Source organism: Phalacrocorax aristotelis, chromosome 2 (assembly GCF_949628215.1).
Source record: "Phalacrocorax aristotelis chromosome 2, bGulAri2.1, whole genome shotgun sequence".
In the NCBI taxonomy this organism is placed as follows: domain Eukaryota; kingdom Metazoa; phylum Chordata; class Aves; order Suliformes; family Phalacrocoracidae; genus Phalacrocorax; species Phalacrocorax aristotelis.
The window spans coordinates 28,889,821-28,907,395 of record NC_134277.1 but is presented as its reverse complement, the minus strand read 5'-3'; the positions used below and the strand labels follow the sequence as shown (position 1 = coordinate 28,907,395).

Sequence of the window (17,575 nt, the reverse complement as noted above, 5' to 3'; positions counted from 1 at the left end):
TTTGCTAAATTAACTTCTGTCTGAGCAAAAAATAATAAATAGAAATAAGAGAAGATTCAAGAAAAACTAACAGTTCTTAAATTTATATTTAACATATTAATTTAATATGAATTTATATGAACAAAGTTTAAATAGTCACTGACAGCATTTCAGGAAAAAGGAATGAATCCAAATCGAATGCAGAATCAGGACCAGCAATTGTGGGACATAAGCAACGTTTCGGTGCAGAACACTCTGCCTGTTACAGAATTTTGAAGTCTAAATGGCGTCCAGACTTTTTTGGGACAACGGTATATCCCCTTTGACCCTTCCACAATGCCAGTGCTGGAGTGATTTGATGTAGCCATCAAAACCAGCGCAGATGAACAAAATCTATTGGAACGCAACCATTAAACATGACAACACAATCACAGATGTGAAAGCAGATTTGTTTTAATGGATATTTATTACAAAGAATATAAGTGAGTTCTCCTCAGAAAGAGTACCACTACTCTCATATTGTTAGATTTTTATAATCTAGAGGTTTTTGTGACTTGAAAATGCTTAATAAGTACCACTTAAATAGAGAAACACTAAGATTCCTGATAAGAACAAGTCAGTAAATCAGAGCAGCAGAAGCTGAATATTGATGATGACAGTTTTACAAGGAGGAAAACACAAATTTTGAAAAGAGGAAAAAGAAAAGGATCTGTTACAGCATGACAGCAATAAATTCTTTATCTTCTGAACACTTGAGCCATCCTACAAGACTGTGAAAGAGCTTGATTAAAGCTGCAAATTTAGCCAGTACTTCAGATTAGGTTTTGAATAACAAAAAGACTTCGAAAACCCTAAACTGCTTAATTTTCATCAAACTAAGCAAGGGTCAGATTCTGAGACGGAACACCTACATTCACCATGTGACTAGAAATACAGAGATGCTTCCTGGCTTCTAATATTTTTAAATTAGACTTCAGGGGTAACACTAAAAGGAAGGAACCTGAAAAAAATCAGTCCTCTAACAACTGCAATAAGATACTCTCTTCCCACAGCTGTAATCATAAAGCTAGAAGCTTCAACTTTGAACTTCAATGTTTTGTAAGGATGTAACTTCTCCTTGCTCGCAATACAAGACGAAAACAAGAAACTACATTTTCAATGCTCTTGAATGAGTTCATACCTATGTAAATAAAACTTCAGCTACTTAGTCCAAATTATGAGACTAGGAACACGAATTCCTTCAAGAAAATTAAGAATTCTGAACAATTTTTAGCATGGATTCTCTTAACATTTCATTTGGTCTCAGCATCTCAAAGAAATTTTTCATTTCAAAGTTGATAAGAATCACTTTATATAGAAGCACCCCTTACCCACAATAACAAATCCATCTGCTTCTCTCTCTGGCACCGTAACCTTCTTTGAATCTTGACTTTTTCGGAAGAAGCTGAACATAGCCTCGTTTTTATTTCTTCTAAGTCGTTATCTAAAATGAAGATAAAACATGTTAAATAAATACAAGATAACAGAATCTACCATAAGAAGTTCACACCATGCCAAAGGCCACATACATGATACTACAGCTTAACCTTTATCACCAGATTTGAAATATCAGGCATTTGTATGTCAGACAGATTACCTTGCTGATGGAGCAATTGACTTCAACAGGCAAAAAGACAGTGAAGTTATACAGTAAAGGCTTTTCTATAGTTAGACAGTGAAGTTATTTCTATAAAGTTAGACAGTGAAGGCTTTTCTATAAAGTTATGAATGGAGTGGAACCATTAAAAAAAACCCCAAAACTTCAACCTTTCGAAAAGAAAGAAGGAAACTCCCTTCAGTACATTTCCATAGTTTTCTGCTACTTCAAATTGTAGTTCCACAAACTTTCTCATCAGAGTTAGTTCTAAAGCATCTAAACTTTGAAGCCCAAAACAGGATCCTATAGAAAATGCAGCTTTATAATGAAGGAATACTTGAATAAAGCAAATTGCAGTAGAGGTTTTCAGTCTTAATTGTCTGTGCATTAACTAAAAAAACCAACCCACCCATCACTACAATATTAGCATAGTATCTGTTTTCATTTTCCCAGTTTGCAATCTTAGAGACAGCTTAACACTAGGTGTACGTGATTATCAGTTTCCAAAGATTCCCTTAAAAGAAACTGCAACAAAATCGTATGTTGCAAATTTTTCATAACAATCATTCATTAAAAGAACCTTCCAAAGCAGGTAAGAACTCTTGAGTTCACAACAGCTAGAACAAAACAAGGAAGCAAGTGGGATAAAAACATTAACTGCAAAAGATTATGGTCAGTATCTCTTCTCTCTCAAGACTGGAAGATTACATAGAAGCAATTCTGAAAAGCTTAAAAAGGACAAAAATCATATTAAAAACCCCACGAGCATGAGCCAAAAAGATAGGCAGCTTGGCCAGCTTTTACAAAATTAAGTCCTATGAACCACCCCATAAACATGGATACATCGTGAAACATTCTTCTGAGCCAATTCTCTAATTATTCTGAACTTTAAGATGTAGACTCAAGGAGGTTTCTCTTCTTCCAAGAAAAGCAATAAGAAAAGCTTTATAAGGAAGCGTCACTCTTGTGAAGAACAACCAACAGAACTATACAAAGCACGTATTCACAGGTTCATATTATTGAGAGGACTACCAATGTACCACCACCTACTTTCTATTTCCTGCCTAACTGGCACCACTGAAAGCAGCTACTGAGAGTCTCCCCAGCCTCATCCCACAACAGCAGCTCCATCCATAGTGCTGGGACAGTGAGAAAAGGAAAGAGGCACCGCGGCAGCAGTTACCCCTTGAAGGTGTGCTCACCTCCAGCCCCCAAGGGCTGAACTTGGATCACTGGACAACACCAACCTATGGAGCGGCCTGTGGTCTGGCTGAAGCACACTGTGTGCCAAACAGACCAGAAGGTTTAAAGAAAGGCACGTGAAGCTCTTCTCTGCTAAAATACCAATATAAAATTGGGAAAAGTGGAATAATGTAATTTCAAGTTTGAAGTACAGTTTGAGGAGCAGAATCCTGATTTACTTTGCAGAAACCAACAGTTAAAGGAGAAGGGACTGGCAAACCAATAGCAATGTCTAATATACCCCCCTAACAGAGGAAATCAGTCCAGTCTAAAGAAAAGAGGTGTACAGTGTCAAGTTTTGATACATTATTTCACACTAAATTTAACAAAAAAGAATCTTTAGAAGGTGGGAAGGGGAGAGAAGTGCTACCATATAGTGTTTGGATTAAAAAAAAAAAAAAAAAAAGATAAAAATCCTGGATTAATTATTTGCTGCAACTCCTCACTTCCCACCCAAATATTCATGATACCATAAGCTAGGCTTTTTTTGCCCTAGCCAGTGACCTGTAGCAATTAACTGCACGATCAGCACTGACTATTCACCAGATATAAACTGCCTCGCACCCTGCTGTTACAAGTGATAGCAAACACTTCCATACTCCAGATCACAGAAAGTCCTATATGAAGTGTAAGCACTGGCTTTCAGGAACAGCATATAAATAGAACATGGCAAAAGCAGTAACAATTCAGACTGTGGCCTGACATCCGAGACTCAAAGACTGAATATCCCTCAGGCTGGCCAGCTACTGCTTACTTATGCTTGACGCAGTGCAGTTTCTAGCAACCGAATAAACTACACTGATGTGCACAAGAACAGAAGAAACCACCCAATCCCAGGTAAGCAGTAATTAAAAAAAAAGTTACTTATCTGCACTATATTCCTTTTTGCTTGTTTTCCTACCTTACCACCTTACCACATGAAATACTGATATTTCCAGTTCCGTGGAGATTACACAGTAGAGACTCCTAATTATCTCATTTATTCCTTACCTTCCCCCACACCCAGGCTCAACACATGGCGCCAGCAGCATATTCCTTTTTCAGCCCTCGGGGAATAAGTCTTCTCCTGCTACCAATTAGGGTTGTCAGTCCCATAGCTCAAGTGGTAAAAACCTGTGCTGTAATGCTCAAGAGTCAGGTTTCTGCTCCGATGATGTATGAAGGAGAGGCAGTTGTGGAACAGTTTAAAATGCAATTTTACCTTCATCCTAAGTGTGCAACAACAAGGAGCAAAATCAACTTGATGTGTAAAATCTTACAGATAGTTTTGGTAAAGCTCAGATTCCAGTCAGCCACTTCAGGTGCCAGAGCTGCAGTTGCTCCGATCACATATTTTTCTCTTTCAGATCTGCATTATTGTACAGTTTTCAGCTCTATCACATAGCGTTCCCTTTCACTCTTTCTTGCACAAAAAAGGTAACTTAATCAGTATATACATGGCACAAAGGGTAGCATAGGAAACCACGCATTTGTGTTTAAAACCTGCATATTTAACATACCCAAACTTCACTGCTTACTGGACAACAGACATTTCAGTTCAGGGTAAATTAACAATCAGTACAATTTGAGCTAGCCAAATGAATATTACAAGCACTTTCACACAATAGATTTTTTCCTTTCATAGACAGAAGTCAGCCTGAGTATCCCAATTTTTAATAAAACCCACAAAACTCATCGACATACAGGAGGGTTGATCTTTACTTTGTAGTTTTCAGTTTCCAAAGTAGCTTTAACTTAATTCCACTGTCAGCAGTATTTCTCAAACAGAAAATAAAACAAAAAAAAAAAAAACACCCCACGCATCCTTTTGCTTGAAGCAGAAAACCAAACAAAGCTAACAGAAGTACCTCCTAAGCTCACACCTCAAGTTCTTATGCTGTTAAAACCACTGGTCCACAAGTAAGAAAATGGCATTTGTTGTATTTTGTGTCTGTGAACGTTGGGAAGGTGGTGAGGAATCCACATACTAAAAGGCTAACGTGCTTAGTGAGGCTGTTTCCTTCTCTGGGTGTTCACCACTTAGAAACAAAACTTGTGCTTGTAGGTCTCCGGTCTGCATAACTGATGTGGAGGAAGGAGCTCGCCAGCTACTTCTTGCAGCACTTCAGTACCTTTGCTGAACCCAATATTAAGTTTAAACTAAATAACAAAGAACGACTAACAAAACAGAACGGGGACACAGAAACAAAAAGTAGAGCTGAATACAGAATGGCATGAGTAAAGGAAAAGCTGCAGACAGGCAGTGCTGGGACATTTGTGATATTTGCTCTCGTAAGAATTTTATCAGCTGTGGTACTTCAAAAGTAAACGTAAATCTCTCCAGCAACGGGAAATGCAACCACTAAATTTCTTTAATTACATGTTAAAAACAGAACAAAGCCCCTGTCCAACAAAGAAACAGAGAGCTGAATGGAAACACTCATGCTCTTGAAGATAAGAACACAGTTTAAGCACTTGCAGAATCGGGCTGGAGTTTTACTACTTGTAGATAAGGTGAGGTTTCAGTTAACAAAAGTTGAGAACAACCAGTTTCCGCACAAGTTGCATTTCAGAGTAAAAATTAAATTTGAAGTTTCTGGACCTGGGCGCACGGTCACACAGACTAGAGGAAAAAAAAAACATGAGTCGTGGTTTTTTTTTTCCAAAGCTGTCAGCACAAAATCACAGAAAATACAGCCACCATTCAGAGATAGTACCACGTACCTGCAGTAATTTCTCCTATAGAGCACAGCACTTTTCCCTTCCAGATGGGATTAATTTTATTTCTATCGGAGACTTGAAATTGAATTCACTGCCTAAAGATAAAAATCTCCCTTGGTAGGAATATGCAATTCCCTTCTCCTCGTGTTTCCCCCTCACCAAAAAGCGAACACAATTTTTTCTTTCTCCAATCTCAATCGCTGAGAGTTAAGAATAATGCTTTTGGCACCGCTTCAGTCATTAGCAAGTAATAAACTGTGAACTATAGCTATTCTGGGAGGCTGCAAAAAATATTTTGCCTTTCTGTGAGTCTCTGAGAACATACGTGGGACTGGACAAAGATGACTTACGGAGTTGCACAAAGGGGTTAATTTATTCCTCCTGCAGTTTGTCAGTCTCCTTTGACAAGAAGTATGGGTGACCTTTGAGCCAAACCAATACGTTAAATCCAATCAAATTTGTCTATACAATGAAGATTCTAGCGTATTTAGCATCACTTTTCATCCCTTTCAGACATGTTCACAAGTGACAGGAGGAGAAAGGCAATTTAATATTAAAAACACCAAAGATGCAAACTAAGATAAAGAGAGGATGCCCAGGAACAGAGCAAAGCAGAATTGCAGTGGCACTGCCGGTAATTATGTAAATGATGAGGTCAGAACAAGATACAAAACTGACCTTAAAGAAAGAACCAGAATAACTTCATGCCTAGTAGTTTAAGCTATACAATATGTGGAAGGAGAAAACAGAAAGCATCAGAGCAATTCGCTCTTGCATATTAGCGTGTGCTGAGATTCACCAATAAAGTAGCAATTACAAAAAGGAGCAAGGCATTTACAGCCCTTTACAGCCCTGCTTACGACATGAAAACAACCAGTTTAAGAGTCAAGATCATGCACGTCAAAAAGATTTCTCTGTGACACCAAAATAACAGTTTAAAAGCTTTTGGCCTAGTGTAAGCTACTATGTGAAAACAACAACAACAACAAAAGACATATAATTCCTTTTATCTGGCATTAACATTAGCTGTATTCCTTTACTTTGTGCTTCTGCAAAACAGAAGGAAGGAAAGTGTCATGAGAAAGACAAATACAAAAAAGGGATACACATACAACAAAACACTAACAAGACTTTGTTACTTACATAAAATGTGAATATTTACTTCTGAAGTTCTCATTAAATTTAAGGGAAGCAGAAATACTAAGAGGTAGGCAACCCAAATTATCATAGTATAAAACCACTCAAAGATGCTGAATCATTAAAAAAATCAACCACAACCAAGTCAGGCGATAAAAGCACAGGTGACACAGGCAAAACCAGGAGTGAAGTAGCAGTACTCAAACCGATCTCAACATTCAAAGCCCTGAAGAAGATAGAAAATGCTAAAATAGAAAGCTGGGTGTTTATTAGATACAACACTCAATATTGTATTAACTGAGTAATTTGAGTAATTGAGTTAAACTGCTAAGCAGGATACAGACACATATTTGTAAGAACTTCTACAATGTGTTTTTCTAACAGCTCACCCTTCAAAGGCGGCAGACAAATAGCCTTACAAGAGCCATGTTGCAGCAGCCTGCTGCATTGTGCTTCACCTGTTACATATAGAATCATTAAGGTTGGAAAAGACCTCTAGGATCATCAAGTCCAACCATCATCCCAACACTACCACGTCTCCTAAACCATGCCCTGAAGTGCCACGTCTACACATCTTCTAAATACCTCCAGGGATGGTGACTCTACCACCTCTCTGGGCAGCCTGTTCCAATGCCTGACCACTCTGTCAGTAAAGAAGTTTTTCCTAATATCCAATCTAAAACTCCCCTGATGCAGCTTGAGGCCATTTCCTCTCGTTCTGTCGCTAGTGACCTGGGAGAAGAGTCCAATCCCCACCTCACTACAACCTCCTTTCAGGTAGTTGTAGAGAGCAATAAGGTCTCCCCTCAGCCTCCTCTTCTCCAGACTAAACCACCCCAGTTTCCACAGCCACTCCTCATAAGACACGTCCTCCAGACCCTTCACCAGCTTCGTTGACCTTCTCTGGTCACACTCCAGCAACTCAATGTCCTTCTTGTACTGAGGGGCCCAAAACCAAACACAGTATTCGAGGTATGGCCTCACCAGTGCCGAGTACAGGGGCATGATCACTTCCCTACTCAAGCTGGCCACGCTATTCCTGATACAAGCCAGGATGCTGTTGGCCTTCTTGGCCACCTGGGCACACTGATGGCTCACGTTCAGCCGGCTGTCAAACAGCACCCCCAGGTCCTCCTCCAGGCAGCTCTCCAGCTACTCTTCCCCAAGCCTTTAGCAGTGCATGGGGGTTGTTGTGACCCAAGCGCAGGACCCGGCACTTGCCTTTGTTAAACCTCATACAACTGGCCTCGGCCCATCGATCCAGCCTGTCCAGATCCCTCTGCAGAGCCTTCCTGCCCTCCGGCAGATCAACATTCCTGCCCAACTTGGTGTTATCTGCAAACTTACTGAAGGTGCACTCGATCTCCTCATCCAGATCATTGATTAAAATATTAAACAAGACTGGCCCTGACACTGAGCCCTGGAGAACCCTGCTCATGACCAGCCACCAACCGGGTTTAGCTCCATTCATCAAAACTCTCTGGGCTCGGCCATGCAGCCATTTTTTTATCCAGCGAAGAGTACAATCGTCCAAGCCGTGAGCTGCCACCTTCTCTAGGAGGATGCTGTGGGAGACAGTGTCAAAGGCTTTTCTAAAGTCCAGGTAGATGACATCCTCTGCCTTTCCCTCAACCACTATGTGATCTCTCCTTTAATATCTCTGAAGGTATGCTAAGCAGATGAGGACATTCTTTTGCAAATATACTACTGAAAAGGTGAATGGCATAGTGTCATTCAGGAGATGAGAAGCAGCTACACCCCATTGAAGATACAACCCTACAGCACTCCCCTTCCCAGCCACATACTGGTTCTGCACAGCTTCTGGTGGTAGCTTGCTTCCTTGCTGAGCTGGTTCAGAATCACCACAACACTAACCCAGCCAAGAAACAAAAACTACTTTGTGCTGGTTAGCAAGCTGAACCACCCGTGGCTGGTTAGAAGAGACAGCCAGCACACAGGCAGTGTTGGGATTGCACTCTTAAGCTGGAGCAGAGTTAGATTTTCTCAGGTATTTCCTGAAACACCGGTCCTGGAAACAGAAAGGAAATCACAGAACCACAGCGCGGCTGACGTTGGAAGGCACCTCCAGAAGTGGTCTTGTCCAATCCCCTGCTTAAGCAGGGCCCCCTAGAGCTGGTTGCCCAGGACCGTGTCCAGATGGCTTTTGAGTATCTCCAAGGATGGAGACTCCAAAAGCTCTCTGGGCAACCTGTGCCAGTGCTCGGTCACTCTCACAATGGAAAAAGTGTTCCCTGATGTTCAGAGGGAACCTCCTGTGTTTCAGTTTGTGCCTATTGCCTCTGGTCCTGTCAGAGGGCACCACTGAAAAGAGCCTGGCTCCATCCTCTTTGCACTCCCCTTTCAGGTATTTATATGCATTAATAAATCCCCCTGAGTGTTCTCTTCTCTATGCTAAACTGTTCCACTCTCCCAGCCTTTCCTCCTATGTAAGATGCTCCAATCCCTTAATCATAATTGTGACCCTTTGCTGGGCACTCTCCAGTACGTCCATGTCTGTCTTGTACCAAGAGCTTGAACCCAGCACTCCAGGTGTGGCCTCATCAGTGCTGAGTAGAGGGGAAGAATCATCTCCCTCGATCTGCTGGCAACACTACGTCTAATGCAGCCCAGGACACTACTAGCTGCCTTTGCCACAAGGGCGCTTGGGAGGAACCTCTCTACACAAGGGACAGTCAGGGAAAACACACAGAAAAAGGCAAAACGCTTGGTGAGAGTGCCATGTCCAGATGCTAGCTCTGCCTTATGTCCAACAGTTGCTCTAACCCTGGGGATTGAGTGTAAGCTCTTTAATGGTGAAATGAAATTAAATTAATGGAATAGAAGAGAATGGAGCAGAACAGAATATTTCAGTTGGAAGGGACCTACAACTAGTCATCTAGTCCCACTGCCTAACCACTTCAGGGCTGACCAAAAGTTAAAGCATATTATTAAGGACATTGTCCAAAGGCCTAACCGGCTCAGGGCATCAACCACCTCTCTAGGAAGCCTGTTCCAGTGTTTGACCACCCTCTCAGTAAAGAAATGCTTCCTAATGTCCACTCTGAACCTCCCCTGGTGCAGCTTTGAACCATTCCCATGTGTCCCATCACTGGGTACCAGGGAGAAGAGATCATCACCTCCCTCTCCACTTCCCCTCCTCAAGGAAGCTGTAGAGAGCAATGAGGTCACTCCTCAGCCTCCTTCTCTCCACACTAAACAAACCTAGAGTCCCTAGGCGCTCCTCACAGGACGTTCCTTCCAGCTCTTTCATCAGCTTTGTTGCTCTCCTCTGGATGCATTCAAGGACCTTCCCATTCTTCTTAAACTGTGGGGCCCAGAACTGCACACAGCGCAGAAGGTGAGGCTGCACCAACGCTGAATACAGCGGGATGATCACCTCTTTTGACCGGCTGGTCATGCTCTGTTTGATGCACCCCAGGACGCCGTTCACCCTCTCGGCTGCCAGGGCACACTGCTGACTCATATTGAGCTGCTGCCGACCAGCACCCTCAGATCCCTTTCTGTAGGGCTGCTCTCCAGCTGCTCCTCTCCCAGTTTATACTTGTGCCTGCGGAAACGCAGTTTTTAACACCAACCACGGCCTGTAAAACAAGCGAGGGTTAACAGAACCGTTGACGGGAGCGCTAGGCTTAGGTCAGCGGTGACCTAGGGGGAGGCAATAGCTAAAGGGAGAGGGAAAACGGCCCTTAGGGGAGCGGAAATACGGGGTAATTTAGGGGGGAAAAGGATTAAATAACAAAATATACATTGGATAGGGCTGGAAGGGGCCGGGCGGGGAGGCCGGCTGGCGGCTGAGCCCCGGGGAAGTCCCGGCTTCCCCGGGGCTCAGCCCTCCGCCGGCCTCCCTGCCGCGGCGACACCCGCCGCGCTATGTCACCCACCGGCCCGACCGCCCGGTGCCGCCACCGCCGCTCACCGACCGCCGCCTCCGCTTCCGGATCGCGTCAGGCGAAGGAGGAAGTCCCGCCCCGGCGCTCCCCGTCCTCCCCCGTTGCCACGGGTAGCAGCGCCCCTCCCCTCCGCAAAGGGCGGGAAATCGATGCCGACATGGGGGACATCCATGAGGGTCCGCGGCACCGCATCGCCACCGCTCACCTGGCGCGCTACATCGGGCAGCCCGTCTGCTTCGTGGGCCGCGTCGAGAAGGTCCGTGATCTGCCCGGCGGTCGATTATTGCCCTTTGGGCCGCGCCGCGGGGGTTTCGGGGCGGGGGAGTGGGGGGAGTGGCTGCCCTGTCGCCAAGGGTAGGGCTGTGAGGGGACCCTGCGTGAGGGGACCCTGCGTGAAGGGGCCCTGTCGCCTTGCGGCCTGACCTGAGGGAAGCTGGCGGCTCTAGTCAGCGCGGGGCAGGGCGGGAGGCGCCCGTAACGCTCGGATCCCGCCGAGGAAGGCCCGCTGCGCAGTTCTGGTGCAGGCGGCCAAACGTGCAAGGCCCACGGCCGGCTTCTGAGCGCACAAGCTGAACGTCTTTTGTAGATTCATCCTACTGGGAAGCTTTTCGTGCTCTCGGATGGAGAAGGAAAACATACGACTGTGGAGCTGAGCGAACCTGTAAGTTAAGGAGTACTTTAGAAATACTTGACGTTGCCTCTTGTGGATACCGGAGGTTTTGTCCCTTCTGAAACCTGTGCATGCCTTGCATGTATTGAATTTTTTAGCGAGGAACAAAAAAAATCCCTTGTTTCTCCCTTTTCCACCTATGTTTCTTACATCTTCCAGCTAACTCGCAGTCTTCATGAACTGCCTTGGTCTTTGTCAATTTTCAACTGGTGGTAAGACAGAGAAATCATTCCTTGTCAGACACATCCCTGTCTGGCTACTTTGTCTTACTCTGTTGTTTCCAGTGTAATATATTCCTCAACATGCATTAGCTTTATTTTGACTTTTTCATCCTTTTTTCTTATTGTCTTTATCTTTGTACACCTAACAGTGTGTTTGGTGAAGATAATCCAAAAAACTTAAGGATACGGTACTGTCAAGCGTTTTTTGAGTTGACATTTCTATATCCTCTTAGAACACTTGTCATAGCATTCCTGTAAACTTCATAGTTATCTTGAAGCATTGTTTTATTAAAAAATTTAAACTCAGATAAATTTTTTTTAATTAAAAAAATATTTAAAAAGTTAAGCAATTAATGCAATGGGTATAAGATATGCTTATAACTACTGCACAAAAATATTGCTTCCTTTGATATCACATAGCACTAAAAGAATAAAACCTTGGCGTTCTCCTGTCTTTAGGTATTTTTTTCCTTTAGCAAATATTATTTTTGTTGTGATGGCAAGTGCTGTAGCTTAACTGAGCATGAGTGCAGCCTTCACATCATTTTCTCTGAATTAATTGATAAACTCTGAGAAATCTCACCATTTCCATGTGAAATAATTGCACATGGTAGTCTCTGACTTTAAAGACAGGAGTCTCTCCTTGTTGATGAAAAATTATGTTAGATCTCACAAAGAGTTTTGTCTTATAAATGTGAATCTTGCTGACTTCGAAGTGCAAGAAAATGTCTGTCCTGCAAGTTCTGCCTGTCTCTTAACTCTTTCTTGAGTTCATGAAAAGGTTTTCTGCCTTGAGTTGTTAAAACTTCAGATGTCAGCATCTGACCAATGATTCCACAGCTTTCCATAACAGATTAAGTCGTTGAATTTCATAAATGCATAACTGCAGTGTTGGGCACTTCGCAGTCTGTGTTCCACTGCGGTAGGAGAAACTGGTGTGTGCAGAAAAAACATGCCAGGTTTGTCTCTTTGGTTGCTTAAGGTCAATGGAGGAACTTCTAGATTTGCTAACCAAAATGCTTTCCAACTTTTTTCCCCTTTAACAGATGCCTTTTTTTGCCTGTGTGTAGTTCCTCCTTTCAACAGAGAAACCCAACATTATTGGGGGGGGGAGTCTATTCCTGTGTTCTAGGAGACTTACTAAAAGTTAAAAAGTAAGAGTTAGATATTGGAAGAACATTACTGAAATAGTACTGCACTGTTAAAGTTAGTATCTTAAAAAATAAAGAAGGCGTGTTCATGCTCAAGTTATATGATTATGGAGTAAGATAAATTTTAGCCTTTTTTTTTTCTCCTGTGTTCAACCAAAGGCAACGTCTTTGTATTCTGAACGCTATTGCTGACAGATTACTTAAGAAATTTTTCCCAGCTGTACCTCCTGAATCTGGAATACTGTGACTGCTCTCTGGTGCACGTGATACCTCCTTAGCTCTTAGAGAGTTCTAGAATTTGTTCAGGTTTGAATGCAATGCATTAAAATCTGGATTCTTCTGCTCTCTGTGTCCTAGATTTATCTCTGTTCAGTGATTAAATTACACAGTTTTATATACTTATAAACTGGTATCTTTCCTCTGATGCTTCTTTGTATATTTTTTTGTGTCGGTACTGAATTGGCTGTTAGAAAAACTGTAGATCTGCAAGTGGCTCAAGGCTTTTGTGGTATTTTTTTTTGGGGGGGGCAGGGCTGTACAGTAGTACTGGATTGTTTGACATGGTTTGTTCTTGACAGATTCTGTTCCATCTGTTGTGGAGGGTTCGAGGCTGAAGTGCCATGCAGTAGAGACAGCAGCCAATTTAGTGATACTGATTTCATATTGGGGTGTTTTCTAGCTAGATGAAGAGATCTCAGGTGTTGTCGAAGTAGTGGGAAGAGTAACAAATCAAGCAACCATCATGTGCACGTCATATGTCCAGTTCAGAGAAGATAAAAGTCCATTTGGTAAGTAAGAATATACATTATGACAAATTCATTTTGAGTTCTGAACTCTTCTTCACTATGTAAAAAGGGAAACCCTGGTTATATTTTCTTATGGACAAGGTCCTTCCTCAAGCCACCAGATATGGAGTAGAATGTGGAAAAGAGCATCATGGGAAAAAATCTGTACGAAATACACTGTTTCACTGCCAAACTGTGGGGACTGACTTGAAGCTGGAGCCAATCTAGATGATCCGCCTAGATGGTCTAGGTGTTCTCCCACTCCTGACCATGTGGTTCTTGCCTCGCACGGCACCTTGTGTGGTTGTGCAGCTAGCAGGCCTAAAAATAACCCTCCAGAAAGCAAGCAATGAGAGCGTGGCTGTCTTGGGAAGACTGGGGAGGATGAGGGAGACTGGGAACACGCTTTGAAACAAGCAGTGCTTTAACGCTGTCATTCGCTTGTGGGGAATTTAACTTATGCATCATAACCATTTTCTTTGCTCTCTTTCAGATCTGGAACTCTACAATGAAGCACTAAAAATTATTCATGAATTCCCTGAATACTACCCGTTCGGTACTGGGAGGAACAATTGATTTGCCTTAGCACGTATTTAGAGCTTCAGAGGGGGCAGCAGTAGTGTCACTTTCTTGCTTGACAGCATGGTGACAGTTGCATTTATTTCTAACAAGTATACTGAAAAGATGCTGTGACGTGTGCCATGTATTGCCAGTCAAGAATATTTTATTTGGAAACGTATTTATTCAGCAAGAAGGAGATAACTTCTATGGATATCTCACTGTCTGTATATATTTAACCCTTTTGCATCCACGAGGAGTGTTCTTTGGCAGGACTGGACTTGCTAGGCGCTCAAGTTTTGTAGGTATCTTTTGGTTGTTGGTAGAGGTTCTGGGATGCTTTACAGGAAACCTGTACTGAAGACATCTGGTGGGGTTTTATTGTAAAGATTTTTTTATTTCATTTGCTTTGACACAAATTTGTTGGACATGGGATGTTTTGCATCTTGAAAATGGTCTCTTCTCCAATAAAAGAGTGACTACATCTAACTTGATGTCGGTACAACGTGTTAGAGTGCTGTTTTCAGTGATACATGGTGACTCCTGCTCTGTTTTACCTGACTAGGGTAATTTTAACAAAGCGCAGTACATGGTACTTGCCTTTTGCACTGATGGTAAACACTTGGAAGATGTCTAGTTAGGCTTGGGGATTTCAGGCGCCATTGACCTCCCATCACAACCGTCATTCTTGGTGGGAGTCTAAGCAGAAGTGCCAGGATTCAGCCAGCTTTTAATGACTTTAACCATGTAAACTTCCACACCGGTCCCAATTGTGTCACTATCCAGGTTACTTACAGCACATAGCAGAATTCTTATATCTCCTAGGGTAACACAATCGAAGTAAAATCTAACTTGGGAAATACTCTCTGTGAATTACTAAATGAAATATTTGAAAGGATTTTAAATAAACCTTAGCTGCGTTCATTAACCTTTCATACAAAGGTTTCAGGTTTAATCGCTAGATCTAGTGCCTTATTAAGACCGTTAGCTTTGTGCTTATAGACATCTTTTTCAGTCAATGAATTTGTTTTAAAGACTTCTTATTTATCAAAGTTAATACAAACTGGGTGGCTGATCAAGTTAACGGGTGAGGTATTCCCCCCTCCCCCTCTACTTAGAAGGCAGAGAATGACAAAGTTCCTGTCACGGGGAAGGAGGAGGGCTTTTGAAGTAGGAGTCAGTCTCATAGAGCAAACAAGAACACAAGGTCCAAGTGGTATGGTGCTGTGCTCTGTCCTGTAGTGCTATCACTGCTATATTTCAGCGCTCAGTAGAATAAAGTGTCATTCTTAATAACTGCAGGCACGTTTTCCTAGCATTTAAGAGTGTTTTGTACTATCCTACTTCAGAAAATGGATATTTTGTGCACATGTATTCTTTAAGATGTTGCCTACAGTTACCAAGACTACCCAGGCCTAATAAAAGCCCACCTCTAGATGGCTGTAGTACTTCTCCCCCCACAGAGACAGTCCCTGGACGGGTGGCCTTGTGCCGCAGTGTTTGAACTGCAGTTTCCCTTTCTCAGTCAAGACTACTCTTCTTCATCCAGGCCTGCAGCGATGATGGGTGGTGAGGCAAGGCAGTGTACCACTGAAAGCTTCCACTGTGTGCTTTTCATTCATCTGCTTATCTATCGACTACCATGTTTTGTGAGGAGTTAGTATGTAATCATGTATATATAATGCAGCCCACCCTGGCTGTATGGCTATGCTAACTAGACAGCAATGCAAGGAACTATGAAATACTCTTCATAGTGAAGCAATGCTCAGGTCACATGTGCAGTTACCAGGATAGCACTGTGGGAAACTGCCACCTGTTCCAGATTCCCAAGGGAAGTGAATAAGCGTGGGGCCTGCTACCCATCAGTTAGGACTGCTCTAACAAGATGAAGGTGTGAGGAACTGCCAGGCCTCATAGATAATAAAACAGGAAAAAGTGGCTTCATGGATGTCTGACCAAAGGGGTGTCAGCAGGGCAAGTGTATTGTCAACACCAAAGAGGGACATCACCAAAAGCAGGGCCGGTAATGGAAGGTGCAAATAGCAGCTGGTGGCTTCTTTGGGAGGATGTGAGGGTAGTAACGGGTGGGCACCTGGGAGAGGAGGGGGGCGGTACGAAGTGAGTGATGGCACCAGGGCTGACTCGGGGAGGTTCCCGTCCTTTGGAGCAGGACAGTGAGGGGCTGCTACCGCCACACTTGGGACTGACTGCTGAGGGCTGGCACCTGTTTCCCTGCCCCCACTAAGGGAATGTTTGGAGCTCCCTAACACGGGCATGGGGGCACGGGCAGGATAAACTTTGCCTTCTCCTGTAACACCTGGCATAGCTGGCAAGATCCTGATCAAAGTAAGCATAACTGGAAAAAACAAATCTGGTACAGAAGGGGTGTCTGCCAGAGGCACAGAGGAAGCCCAGACTGGGCAAGATAGCTGTGGGAAAGGTGGAGAGATGATTGAGCAGGTCCCAGACCCGGCTGCCTTGGCTGCAGCAGAGGTCAGGCTTTAGCAGATGCTGGGTACTAAGCACTTAAAAAATGAGAGGCAGCTTAAGGCTGCCTGTCTTGTCACAGGGGCTGCTAGGTGGCCCAGTCTTCATGAATTTTTGAAGTCAGAGAGCTATGTTTTGAGAAACAATTCTTAAACCATCAGTCTATTTTACCTGTCCAGCAGAATAAACTGCAAATAAAAAATTAGGGAACAGCCATGATGGAGATCCTTACTTAGCATGAAAGAGTCTCTGCACTTTGGGAGGGCAACAGCACAGCTGCAGCCCACCAGCCCTTGTGTGGAGTCACAAGATTGCCACTGTAACAAGGGCCATGCTGCAACCATGTGTCCCCACTTTCTCCAGCCAAACCTCTCCTTGGCATATGTGGTGGACACAGAAGTCATCACTTAGTAGTTAAGAGTCACTCCTGCTCAAAGTCCCAGAGCAGTGGGGCAGAAGGACACCCAGCTGGGAGCAGCCCTGCTTGTAGGCCAGCAAGCTACTGAGACTTCCCTCTCCGCCCTGACAGCTCACGGTGGGCATGGTTTTATGTCCCATCTGGTTAAGGTACAGAAAGCCATCTGTTGGTCTGAAATGGAGGAACAGACTAAAACTTGTCAAATGCTCCCAGGGAAATTCAGTTCTAGCAGGGATGCCGAGGGCGGGCACCAGAATGCAGCCTTGCAGTGGAACGCCGTGCAGGAGCCTCAGGCTGCACACCGGAGGTGGGGGGAAGCCTTGGCAGGTATGCCTGGCCATCGCTGGACTCCCGGCTGGCCAGGTCACCATCACCAGACCTGCTCTGCTGTCGTTGCTGGGGCGCTGACACGCACACACCCCGTGCTGCGCTCGCATGCAAGTGGCCTGTGCATATGATGAGAAAGTGCTCTTGCTTAGTCAGGGAAGGAAGGCAAGGCTTGAGCAAGTAACGAAATGAAAATAAATGCAATCAGCATGAACCATAGTCAGAACATTTCAGCATGCAGGCCCACCTTCATCTAGTTAGCTCTATGAGGGCTGAGCAGATAGCAGAAAAGAGTAGAAGTAACTGCAGCTAATAAAATGTCTGTAGCTATACTCTTGTTAAAAGACTACAAA

General features: G+C 43.6%; 2 protein-coding genes across 5 annotated transcripts in view; one reads left to right on the top strand and one right to left on the bottom strand.

The window, feature by feature from the left end:
* Positions 1-10,703, bottom strand: part of UMAD1 (UBAP1-MVB12-associated (UMA) domain containing 1) — an 85,764-nt gene extending 75,061 nt beyond the window's left edge. Inside the window, exons 1-3 of one of the 4 annotated variants that reach the window (XM_075082907.1) lie at positions 10,597-10,676; positions 9,917-10,296; positions 1,350-1,462 (exon numbers count right to left, since the gene is read on the bottom strand). In XM_075082907.1, the coding sequence (XP_074939008.1) occupies positions 1,350-1,431 (82 nt within the window). In that variant the 5' untranslated portion in view covers positions 1,432-1,462; positions 9,917-10,296; positions 10,597-10,676. Of the gene's footprint in view, positions 1-1,349; positions 1,463-9,916; positions 10,297-10,596 lie in introns of all 4 variants that reach the window. The other 3 variants (XM_075082906.1, XM_075082908.1, XM_075082905.1) reach the window with 3 other exon arrangements.
* On the top strand, positions 10,358-14,484 carry RPA3 (replication protein A3). Its single transcript, XM_075082904.1, has 4 exons — positions 10,358-10,861; positions 11,192-11,266; positions 13,327-13,435; positions 13,926-14,484. The coding sequence occupies exons 1-4, from the start codon at positions 10,586-10,588 to the stop codon at positions 14,006-14,008; spliced, it is 543 nt and encodes a 180-aa protein (XP_074939005.1). The 5' UTR covers positions 10,358-10,585; the 3' UTR covers positions 14,009-14,484.
* The last annotated feature ends 3,091 nt before the right edge of the window (positions 14,485-17,575 follow it).

Coding starts and splice junctions, on each gene's coding strand:
- RPA3 (XM_075082904.1), top strand. CDS start 10,586: ATGTCACCCACCGGCCCGACCGCCCGGTGCCGCCACCGCCGCTCACCG. Junction 10,862..11,191: donor TCGTGGGCCGCGTCGAGAAG/GTCCGTGATCTG, acceptor CGTCTTTTGTAG/ATTCATCCTACTGGGAAGCT. Junction 11,267..13,326: donor CTGTGGAGCTGAGCGAACCT/GTAAGTTAAGGA, acceptor GGTGTTTTCTAG/CTAGATGAAGAGATCTCAGG.